The 12,350-nt window shown below is 47.1% G+C and overlaps 1 protein-coding gene across 1 annotated transcript; it reads left to right on the plus strand.

The window, feature by feature from the left end:
* The first annotated feature begins 5,296 nt into the window (after positions 1-5,296).
* On the plus strand, positions 5,297-6,507 carry LOC104381940 (thymosin beta 4 X-linked). The gene is made up of 2 exons (XM_009989769.2): positions 5,297-5,465; positions 6,470-6,507. The coding sequence occupies exons 1-2, from the start codon at positions 5,297-5,299 to the stop codon at positions 6,505-6,507; spliced, it is 207 nt and encodes a 68-aa protein (XP_009988071.2).
* Positions 6,508-12,350: the final 5,843 nt, after the last annotated feature.

The following is a 12,350-nucleotide window of genomic DNA, read 5'->3' on the forward strand; positions in this document are numbered from 1 at the left end:
TCACTGCATTTTGCTAGAAAAGGCCAGGCCAAAGCCAGGTACTTTATTCTGGAAGACACACTTTTGGGTCAGTTCTCAAGAAAGTCCTGTTGCAAGAATCCCCATCTGGTTCAGCTTTTAAAAATTCACCCCCATATCAAGTTTTATGAGACCAAAAAAAGAGGGAGAATGGAAATTCCCACTTCCAAAAAAGAGGGAGAGGGGAAATTTTCACTTCCACTAGCTTATGTTTTCTCTTTTTGCTCTTTGCTGCAATGGGACTCGTAGTATAGACTCTCTAAACTCCAGAGCAATTTGGAAAACATGAGGTTGGGAAAAAAATAGCCAAAGCAAAAGGACTCTGCACAGCCAGCCTCTCCTCTCCCCTCATCCTCTGTATGCACCTACCCTTAAGGCTCAGTGGTCTCAATGAGGAAAATGAAACGCCTTAGGTAATGATAAATCATACAGTAGAAGACAAGTATTGAGCATTTACCCACTAACAGTGCAGCATTGCAGCAGACACTGCCAAAGAGAGATCATTGCCTTCCTTACACCCCCAGGATTCATTGTCTCTTAGCCTGGGAACCTGTCTCCGTTCCCAAACATGGATATTTTTTTTGGCAGCAAGACGGAACAAAAGGCACAAAGAGAACTAAGAAAACCCTTTCAATGAAGCTGTAGTCTTATTTTTCTGTTCCCCTAAGGACGGGAAACCTTCTAAGGACAGCTTATAACACACCCAATCCTGACACCTTTCTGGAAGGTGCTCAATACTCATAAGGACCTAAAGGAATTAGGGTGCTTGCGGATTCCAGCTCAGCTTTTGACCTTGCAAAATTAATCCCCTACCTTTCGCACCAAAAAATACCACAACATTTTGAAAATGAAATCACTGTTACATTTGAGTGGGTGTGTTATTTCGAGGCAGCACTAATGTGATTATAAAATCAGTTGTGTCAGCTTATTGGCTCAGCTACAGACACTGATCTGCTCGAGCGTCTGTTCCTCTAACCGGCTGCTCGCGTTGGGGTGCCTTGTCCCTCCTCGGCTCCGTATAGGAGTAGGTGCGATCTGATTCCCACTGTTGCACCAAAGAGAAAGAAATCCCTTCTTTCTTGCAGTTGCCCACCTAGTCTCCATGAAACTTTGCATTTCCTGAGCACCTCTTGTGCCAAACATGAGCACAGCATCCCCCCAGCCCATGAAAGGCTATAGCCCTTATATATATACATATATATATATATATGTTCCTGCAGCCCCAGCCCCGTGCAGACTGGGCTCGCTGCTTCCAAGCAAGAACAGCCAAGGGAAAAAGCTGAGTGGCAGCAGGCTCCAAACCTCCCAGCCTCATTCTTCAGACCCTCCTCCAAATTTTACTTTGCACTTGAGCTCCCTTTAAACATTTCCTCTCACCTGTTACTGCATCCTGGTAGCGAGTATTTGTTTTCCCCTGTTTCTCTGTGGGTGTCTGACAGACACTCGGTGGCTTTGCGCTGCCAGGCACAGTTTAATGCTGCCAGTGGTGGGTGACTCACTGGTATCAGAGGTGTCAGTCCTGGCAGATTTGACTCAGCCCTTCATCTTTTGGCAGCAGATTGAAATAAAACGCAATTTCCATTGTGTCTGAGGCAGCTTTTCAGATGTGGCCATACCAATATGGCTTTGTGTGTATAGGATCTGTAAAGATCCTATAGTTTGCTTGCTTGGCTGGCTTGCTGGTTTTTCTCCCCTCTATATTCTGGATCATTCAGCTGCCTCCGTGCACCTCAAAGACCATTGTGGCTTGTTGCTACCACAGTCATCCCAAGGCCAGGTAAGTGCCACATTCCCCTTACTGATGACAGTGACTCCTAATCCTACCATTAAAAACCTGACAAATAGCTGCTTTGCTGCTTATATAGCAAGAATATCTTAGTTCCCAGTGAAAGTAAAAGGCATCTGAATAAAATATTACCTACCCATCTTTCCGTCCCAGGACCAGCCTCAACGCACTGTGCAATGCTCTCAGGCCAAACTCCAAACTTTCCATATAAAAGCTACATACAGCTGTCTGTCCTGCACGGAATATGTAAACATGAGGCTTGAATCCAACACGAGCTGTGTTTGCCCACAGTACCGTACTCACAAGCTACAGAAACTTGACAGGCACTTTAGGCAATGGTCAAGATGTTCATTATGGCGATGAGTATCTACTGATTTCAACTGAGTGTGAGAACATGTATATTTCTCATCATCATGTCACGTGGACTAACACTGTTGCACCTTCCTCACAAACTCAACCCAATATCAGTTAAAAATTGATAAAATTTTTCTAGGCTGGTCATCTTCAGCCTAGAAACCCAAACAACTCACTCCAAACTGTTTTTCATACTAGGTCTGCCAATGAACTGGGCGAATAAAATGGTGGTGGGGAAAACACAAGACTGCTTCAGGAAGTCTGAGCTCGGCTGTAGATCGTAGGGGCCAAACCTGTGACTGTACACAGAAAAACAGAAGCCAGATTCTTCTCCTTTGCTGTCCTGGACACTTTGTTTGCTCTCTACATCTGAGACAATTTGCTCCAGTCTAAAAGTTTTGGAGTTTTCCCCCTTATAATCTCTTGTCAGATAAGAATTCTATTACTTGCAAAAATGGACAGATATTTTAAAAACTGAAACTCGTGAACTGCCTGAATTCATGAATCATTCACATTGTGTTTTAAAGTTTTTTCTGACGTTCTAAATCTGGTGTCCAGCCTAACGAGAAGAGGTTAATGCACTCTCTTTAAATAGACACTAAGACTGTTCAGTGCCAGATCTCAGCTATGGCTTACGCCGAGTATTCACCCAGCATCCGCCTTCCTGCTTATTCCCAGAGGTTTTCGGTCAAAAGCACAGCTTTCTATTTTTGGCAACTAGTTGGAGTAAGGGGATGGAAGCAAGAGAACCAAGTCCTGAGGACTTACAAGAGCTTGCACAAGAGGAAACCCATACCAGGATCTAGGAGGATGTGCACAGCCCTTCCCTTCCAGACCAGAGGGCCTTGAAAAAGGATTCCCCAAGTCATTTTGTGCTGCAAAGTGGGAAGTGTAGCTGAAGCCGTGTCACAGCCACGGGGTTGTCCACAGCCCTCGAGAGCAGTGGCTCTAGGAGATTGGTACAGGTACTGTTCACACAACAGCACATCTTGTCTCCATTCAGCTTCTCATCTAATACAGAAGATATCTCGCAAATAAATGCTAAATAAGGGCTATTTCATAGAATCATTTAGGTTGGAAAAGACCTTTAAGATCATCAAGTCCAACCATAAACCTAACACTGACAAGTCTACCACTAAACCAAACTGCTAAGTCTACCACTAAACCACGTCACTAAGCACCACATCTGCACATCGTTTAGATACCTCCAGGGATGGTGACTCAACCACTTCCCTTTTAAAGGTTTTTCTGAAATAATGTCACTCAGCACCTACAGCACATTCTGCCTTCGCTGCAACTGAAGAAGCTCCCTGCAAGCGAGTCCAGCGTGGTCCACGCCATCGAGGTGGGTGGAGTACAGGGAGAGGAAACGGCCACGCGAGCAGGACGGACGAATGTGGCTTCTTGCAAAGTGAAGGCAGGAAGGTCAGCTGCAGGCAGCTGCCTGCTCTGGCTTGCAGAGCCATGCACCGTTGGGCTGAGGGAGGCACCAGCAATTAGGTTTGTAGCTACCAAAATGGGAGCAAATGAAAGATTAGTTGTTTTTCCTTTCAGGACACATTCTGGGACGCCAGCACAGTGCTCAGACTGTGCTTATCTCAGATTTGGCCCTCAATTGCCCAGAGAAGTTGTGGCTGCCCCATCCCTGGAAGCGTTCAAGGCCAGGTTGGATGAGGCTTTGAGCAACCTGGTGTAGTGGAAGGTGTCCCTGGCCGTGGCAGGGGGGTTGGAACTAGATGATCTTTAAGGTCCCTTCCAACCCAAACCATTCAATGATTGTGGCAATCACCACCACTGAGCTCGGAGTCCTCCCGAGCATGTGCTTCTGCCAGCCTGGATGGGTCAGGGACGAATCCCAAGCACTTCTCTGAATGCACCTATAATGTCCTCACAAACTGCAGCACGAGCCCTTAAACAAACTCTAAACCTCACATCAACTCTGAACCTCAGCACTGGAAAAGAAGGGCAGGAAGGGCAACTTAAATATTATTGTCTTGGTTAACGAGAAGAAAAGAAAAATAGGGGGGGGGGGGGGGGGGTGGAAATCAAGATGTATTTTGGCAGTTTTCCATGTCAGTTTTCCCATTTGCCTCCCTAGTGCACTTTCTGCAGCGGCAATCTGTCCTTTCCCTGAACGCTGAGCAATCCAGGCACCAAACTAATCAATATTAATAGCGATGGGCTCGGGCGGGGGGAGGAGAAGCGAGGAGAGGAGGGATTACCCTGACCTTTTCCAACTCACACTGCCTCAGACGGCCACCAAGCAGCTGAGGAGAGAGCAGCCAGACGGTAATACCATGTGGTTTTAGTAGCTTTTCATATATCTTTTTTTTTTCCTGTGAATATTTATTTCTGTCAGTGCAGATAGCAATGAAATCTGATTGTCTTCAGGAAGGGGAAAAAAAAAAAAATTATATCAGCCATCTCCGGGCCAAGCCTTGCCTTGATGGGAAACTCCACTGAAATAAGGGGAATAACACCCAGGCTGGATTTTAACTTGAATTTCCATTAAAAACAGGAATTGGATTAGGGAAGTTTTGACAGGTGAAGCGTTGAATGCCAGTGTTCTTTGTGGATCTCTCCTATAATAGAGTATAATGAAACCCATTGAGCCTGGGACTGGGATATTGAGTGCGAGAGAGCAAACAAAGGGCTGGGCGAACTGGTCCTCTATTGTTAAGCACAAGTGTCCACAGCAGCTCATCCAGATACAGGGGTAGGTACGCACTCAGGACCGGGTGCTCGGAATTAAAGGCAAATCCTGTTAATTAAAACGAAATCATAATTGAAGCTCTTTGTTCGTATTGGATTGGGGGTTTATCGTAGACTTTCTGCTTAGCAGCATTCCTTAGAATAGAGGTTTACGTCAGGAGGTACTGTGGATTGTTGGCAATTAATGCATTATCTTGTCTTTACTGGGATATTCTTGTTTCCATGTGCAAAATATGATTTTTTAGAAATTTCATCTGAGAAATCTAGATAAAATTATATTTATGCCATTCCTCTTTTGCTCTGAAAGAGCCAAGCCTCGGGGAGAGGTCCCAGATTGAGGTGTTAGATTTGTGGGATGTTTTTCGAGTAAACATTTTTATGGTATTTTCTTTTTTTTTTTTCTTTTGAACATAAAATGCTTTGCAGATGGCTGGTATCACAGCACTAGCTAATGAAGCCACGGGTGTGTTTTTCCTTTCTTTGTCAGGACCCATCATGTCCGACAAACCAGATTTTGCAGAAATTGAAACGTTTGACAAGACCAAGCTCAAGAAGACAGAAACCAGAGAGAAAAATCCATTGCCCACTAAAGAAAGTAAGTGTTTATGAGGCTGTTTGAACTAAGAGTAGCAAGGACACAATCTGTGTTGCAGTTCATATGCAAAATGAATACTAATCACAGGATTACAGGCTCAAACTCATCCCTGACTTTAACTGGGGATAATACTAAGACTTGTACTCTATGCTGGGCTTCCAAGGATAGAAGCAGTTATAATTGATGGTGTGTTTTGTCTGAAATATTCTTTCTGATAGGACTGCTCTTGCTTCTGCTGAGAGCAAGACCAGTTTTTCTGCTGGTTGCAGGTAATAGGATCAAACTGTTTGTAACTGCCATGTTACCAGCCTCTTCAGAGGCACAGGGGAACCCTTGCACATCCCTGGCAGCATCCCCAGAAGGTGCCTGGGCTCTGGATTTAACATGTTTTCAGGCAGATAAGCTGCTGCTCCACAGTGGTACCTGCTGTCAGCCCTGGCCAGGAGAGCTCCAGGTACCTTCTCTGGGAATAAGACTGCAAGAGAAACCCATCATCATCCTCATCTAACAGGTAATCTTCCTTAACAAGGCACTCCTGGGCTTTTCTTGTGCAGGGTCTTCTCCCATACACGCAACATGCACAGGCAGCCAGGTGAGGGTTGTGATTCACATTCAACTTTGGATGTGAAAATGGCATTTCTCTGTATTTGGACCAGACTTTGTGAGCAGTTTCCTTCAAAAGGGTCTCTCTAACCACTTCAGATATGTCAGTATAGATAGCCATGGAGACGCACTGTCCCTTGACATAAGATACCTCTTTTGTCCCTGTTTTATTATCCCCACCAACTCTAAAGCTGGAAGTACAAAAGGAGGTTTGCACATCGCGAGTTGCACCCTACTAGCTACACAGACGTGGGAGTGAGTTGACATTGCCAGGGTGGCCAAAGAAAGCAGGTGGGGACTTACCATCCCCTGGCTTTAAGAATGACCGTAGAAATCTACATCCTGCAGAATCATTGTAGTGTTTATTGACGATGGTTTTGTTTCCTCTGTTTTTCTGACAGCTATCGAACAGGAAAAGCAAAGTGAAAGTACAGCCTGAGCATAAAATTGAAGATGTGACTGCTGCTTCTTCAGTGGGGTTTTGGCTTCCGATTCGGGTTGTTTTGTTTTGTCACCACCATCCTGTATTTGTTGCCCATTTATTTTAGCAAACATTTGCTCATTTAATGTTCCCCAGGGAAGAAGGGTTTTTTATGTTTGTTGAACGAGATACTGTGTATTTGTAGTCTTAAAACTGTGATTCCAAGTTCTGTATCAACCCCATTACGGGCCAAAAAAAGCAATTTGCATAAAAATTGTTTTCTAAACCTCACAATAAACAGGTTTCTTCTGATCAGCTGTCTTTGAGCCTTGCAGAAATAAGGTTTACACTGTGACTCTTGCTAGCATCCTTCTCACTTTGTGTTGCTACAGCATCTAGAGAGCATGGCCAGGTTGAGAAGAGTCACCCCAGGCACCCACAGATCCCCCTGGCTGGTGCACAGCCCATCTCTATCAGCACATACATCTGTATCCTGCAGACTCCTGGAGCCACAGATGGCACCAACCCCCAGCCATCCCCTGACTGCCTTCGCAGCAGCCTGGAGACTTCACTCCCTCTCTTGATCTCACTCAAAAGAACATTTCAGGGGAACTCTGAGGGACAATTTTTGTATGCCAGTAGCTCCTAAGCTTTTACACCTCCAGCTTGGCAGCAGGCATGAATAAAACGGGAAGTTGCTGGCCTGCTTCTGTCCTGTCCAACACTAGATTAGAGGCCTCAGATGAGTACCCGCTTACAAATTCCACGAAAAATTGGTGGTTGGGCTGAGGAAATACTCAAATTAGCATCTCGGATGAGAGAGGTGCTGCAGTATCCTCTCTGCAGCTTTTTTCTCTCTTTAGCCTGCCCAGATCCAATCAGCCTCGGGTTAACTGCCACACACCTAGCCTTCGGCCCTTCTTATGTCAAGCAATATAGGAATACGGGAAGGTGGCAGAAGGAAAGAAAATTTATTATTGCACTGATTTTCTGGGATGAGAAAGAGACCTTCAGCAGCACAGAGGTGTAGGACACAAACCTTCAAAGCAAGCAAGGACTCCCTAAATCTTCATTATTGGTGGTGCAATAACATCCTCACCCGTCTGCGGAGGGCTTAGCAAAAATACACTCTGGTACCAGCTCAGGGGACTCTCAATTACACAGTATCACATTATCTCTGGAATTAATTTGCAATCATATTAGAAAAACAAGTGCTTATTCTAGGAGGATAAACTCCTGTCCCTGGAGCTTCAGTTTGATCCTACTTGTGCTGTGAAACAGGAATAATTCGGTGTACTTCAACAGGGCTACCCTGGGCTTGTGCCTGTGTAAGACGAGGCAGAAACAGCCTACAGGCTTCAGAAAACAGAAATGAATGGCTGAGGGGGCTGCTTACAAAGCTCTTGTTTACTTAAAGGTTGCTTGACACTTGATATTTAATGTGAATAGTCCGAATTACAATTAAACAATAGCAGCGTAGCCATGAAATGGGTGACTTTCAGTGGCAAGGAAAAGTAAACAGAGGTGGCCCAGAGGCCAAAGGAAAAGGCAGGGCATGCAGGACCACGGATTTCAGTTAGAGCTTCCTTGATGTCAGTGGTGTTCCAAGGGCCAAGACTGACATTTCAATCACTACTCATCAGTTCAACATTGCTGCTGTTTTCTTTTCATGGCCAAGTTTTTTTGCACATTCTCCTTAGAGGACCTCATTCCCCCGGGCACCTGACTCTAAGGGGGCTTTTTAGGGTCTGCTGGATTTATTAGTACTCATTTTTATATAAAGGGTGAAGAATGTGAAAGGTTGAGCAATAAGGAAAACAGTGCTATTTTCTTTGTGACTCATGCCCTCCCCTCACCCGCACATGGCACTGGGGTCAAAGAGCCTTTGACATGACTTAAATATCTACTTTTATGACAGTTCCTTCATGGAGAGAGCATTCAGAGACAGCATGTAGAGCAACAACACCTCCTGGAAACTCATGTAGTTAATACTGTGCAACCAGATTATCCATTACTTCTCTGCAGGATGATTTTCCAGCACCGCGTTGCACTCAGCGGGTAAGCCCCCTGACTAGATTTTCTCCTTGTTTTTGCCAGGAGACAGCGCTTTGTTCCACGTGATCATCTCCCTCCTTCTCTGCCAGTTCAGAGCATCTGCCAACTCACTCAGCACAATATGCTGTAAATCACCAAAAAACCCTTTGGTGCAACTGAACCCATGGCCGGTGTCTGGGCTCCCAAGTTCTTCCAGAAACTCAAGGTCTGGGCTGTGTCCTCAAGCCTGCACTTGGCAGGGGGAAGGGAAAGAAGGTCTGGCCAAAGCAAGAAAACAACAGAGAAATTCTCCTCTCACATTTGCACAGATACAAAGGATTAGCAGCGTGGCTCTAAGGAGCAATGCAAGAGATCAGAGCACTGTCTGCAGCTCTGGAGACATCGAGTTTGCCCAAGCAGATTGGAGCTGCTCCCAGTGCCTCTGCAGGGCTCACTCTGCCCCCCTGAAACCTCCTCCTGATTTAGCTGTTTGCTTTTAAAGCCTGACACCATAAATTCAAAGTCTCAGCACTTTTATTCACGCATCTTACCCCACTGAAACGGCCACATAAACAAGAAAAACTTCAGCCAAGTTCCCCTCCGCTGGACCTGACCGCAAAAACTGTCGAGCTACAGCAGCGTATGCAGCAGCTGCACATTGGGAAAAACTCAAGGTTAAAGGCCGGATCTTCTCCCCTTCACCCACCTACCCCAGGTGGAACACGGCTTTATGGCAGAGTTTGGAGACCATTTCCTTCACAAGTAGCAGTTAAGAGAGGCTTAAAGTTAAAGACATGTAGTTACGGTACCCCAATTCAAGAAGGGTCCCTCTCTGCTGCAGCATGAAACCACTTCAGCCCAGGAACTGGATCATGAGATTAAAATTTGTCAAGAGCAGGGACAGGTCTGGTTCCCCGTTATCTTAACCAAAGGGCATTACAGCCCTTATCTGCAGGGCAAGCTGGGGACACAAACAAGGAAGCTGCTCATCACTTAAGGCCAAGACTGAATTTTCATCATTCCAGTCATTATACTAAGAAAATATTTGTTCCTGCCATTGGAAGGGACCTACAAGCCAAAGCAAACCCCTTACCTGCATCTAGGAAACACCTTCTGGGTGTTAACCTGCTCCTGACCTTCACTCCTGGGAAGAGCGTCCTCCAGCGCTGAGGATCACCAACAGCCACCCGCTCCAGGAGCTAAAGTCCTTCCCCAGCCTCCATACTGGTGAGCAGCTGAGCTGCAGACAACTTCACAGCAAACTCAACCAGCTCCAGGTGGGGAGCTTAAATATTTTTTGCCAATTAGCAACAGCCCTTTGCTGTTTGGATCCTTTACATAACCAGACTTTACCTTGCAACTCCTCCAAAGGAAAAACACCATCCATGCTAATCCTGTTACAGTAAAAAAATCATTATGTGCAGATAAACACCCGCTTTTTTGGTACCACCATGAAGCCAACCTTGCCCCCTGCATCCCGGGGACAGGGCCAGCCCTCCTGGGATCCTGGCTGAGTTCCACCTGCACCTGTGAGTCACCTCTAATTGCTCTGCAAAGTCACAGCGAGCCTCAGCTGAGCGGAGGAAATCTGCGTTCCTCTTGTTATTATACAGAAGTTATTTGATTTAATAAATCTCGTTAGGCAGGTGTTTGATAACAGTGAAAGCCAGGGAGGACAAACCCTGAACCTAGCTCTCCTAAGAAAGGGGCACGTGTGTGTTGTGTCTCGGTTGGACCCCAGCTAAAACCCCCTGGAGATCCTGCCAACCCCAGCTCAGATGTGACAGACTGAGACCCAAAGCACATCAAGGTCTTTTCCAAATATATTTGGGGGTTCTCTCTTATTTGGGTCATTAGCCCCACAGCTGCTGAGGCATCTCACACCGAATCTTTAGGTCCAGCTCTGCAGCAATGTGGACAATGAGCGTTAGCCAGGGGCTGGTTTACCTCAACGAAAGCTGAGATGCCCCTGCAAGGCCAAGGCTGGAGAAGTCTTAGCTTTGGGGCAACACCTTTGCGTGATTCTGCTCTGCCCGTGGTGGTGCTCCTGACACGGCAGGGAACTGTCCTACTAAGAGAAGAACGGGCAGAGAAACAAGGGGGAGATGTGAGGGAACGAGGACTCTGACCCAAGCTCAACGGGATCGGGGGGCTGAGCTGAGGCTGTGGAAAGGAGAAGATTGAGGGGCTGGGAATGCAGCCAGGGAAATGCCCAAAGCAGCAGAAACTCAAGGCAGGAGAAGTCAGGGTGGGTCTCGTGCCTCTGCCCAGCTCGCTCCTTGTTTTTCCAAAACCATGGAGCGAAAACAATAGTCTTTTAAAAAGCACTAACCTTCTGGTGCCAAGCTGGGGGAGCCTCCCACACCGCGCACAGGCAAACAAAGCTGCTGTGTCCTCCCGGAGCCTGGGCACGGGCAGCCGGCCCCGGCTGCTCCACCTGCTCCCACCCAGCGGGTCCGTGGGTCCCCGCTGAGCTTTGGCCGTCCCGGCCTGATCCTGGGCACTGAGACGTGTCCCGGCAGCAAAACCCGCCCAGCCTGGAACGTGAAACGTGGCGTGGGGACGGTTGGGACTGAGCCAGGGAGTGTGGGAGCAGGTGTGTGCGTGTGCGGGGGTGTTTCTTTAGCTCAAACCCAACGCCGCTCAAACTGACAGCAGGGTAAGCTCTCGTTTCATCTTCTGCGGCACGTATCCGTGCTGGGAAAGGCGGCTCCGTGTGCTTTCTGTCTTCGCAGAAGAGCTGGCTTGGGAAGGAACAGTTGCTGGGGATGGTTCGTGCACATCTTGTACGCTATGCTGACAACAGCTCTTGACAACTCCTACCATCAGCTGCAAATCTCCCAACGATCCGTGCCTGCTTCGAGGCCTGGCTCCAGAATTCATTCGATTGATGGGGAACCAGGAAAATAGGGAGCAGAGCAGGGAGCAAAAGAATGTTTCTAGCTGCTGTGGTCAGAGACACACATGAAAATGGGGTCTTTCAGTGCTCCAGAAGAAGGCAGTGAACAAAAAAACAGTCAGATTTTTCAAAACAAAACAACAGTCTCAAGAATTTTAAGCTGGTCTCGTGAATTTAGAGGCCAACTCAGTATTGAAATTTTTGGATTTGGCAAAGTTGCAACAAGCAGAGAAGAAAAAAATGATGTGTGACTCCAAGTGGGTGTTTTCAAACAGCATCTTGTTTGGGGAAAATAATCCCTCTTGGTCTGCTTTGTTTTCTCATGATGCTGGAAATAATTCTCCTCCTCAGAGGAAGAATTGAGCTTTTCTCTTTCTGGCTTCCATGGGAGCTACCCCAGGTCACACCTGACCACGGCTGGTTCCTTCCCTTCCCTGCTAGCACCAGAGTCACCACCTCAAAATGTTAAAGAAGCCCATGTGCGGGGTCCTGTATCACACGTTTTGTTCAGTAATGAAGAAATCAGCCATGAGATGCCCTGGGAGAAGGTGCACCCCTCCGGGGCCGAGCCTCAGGAGAGGGGATGGAGACTGCAGGGGTGTCCTTGGGCAGCAGCATCGCTCCTCGGACCCTTCCTCCAGGGAGGAGGAGGATCAATAGCTAATAGCACTGTCATAGCTCCGTAAAGGCTTTATAATAGCTCCAGCCTCTCCACAACTCCTCCTGGCTTGTACTGGTTTATTTCTGTCCTGCCCAGGCTGCTATTTCAGCTGGAGCTGGGTAACCTGAGCTGGCGGCGCTGCTTCGTGCCAGCTCCGGCCATCAGCCCTGTGCATCAGCTCTGGCACGGACCCCACCTGGTACCAGCATTGGCGAGGACGCTCAGATGGAGGAGGCGTCAAACAACTTTTGTGCCAGGTGTGGTTCT

This window comes from Tauraco erythrolophus, chromosome 16 (assembly GCF_009769465.1).
Source record: "Tauraco erythrolophus isolate bTauEry1 chromosome 16, bTauEry1.pri, whole genome shotgun sequence".
NCBI lineage: Eukaryota > Metazoa > Chordata > Aves > Musophagiformes > Musophagidae > Tauraco > Tauraco erythrolophus.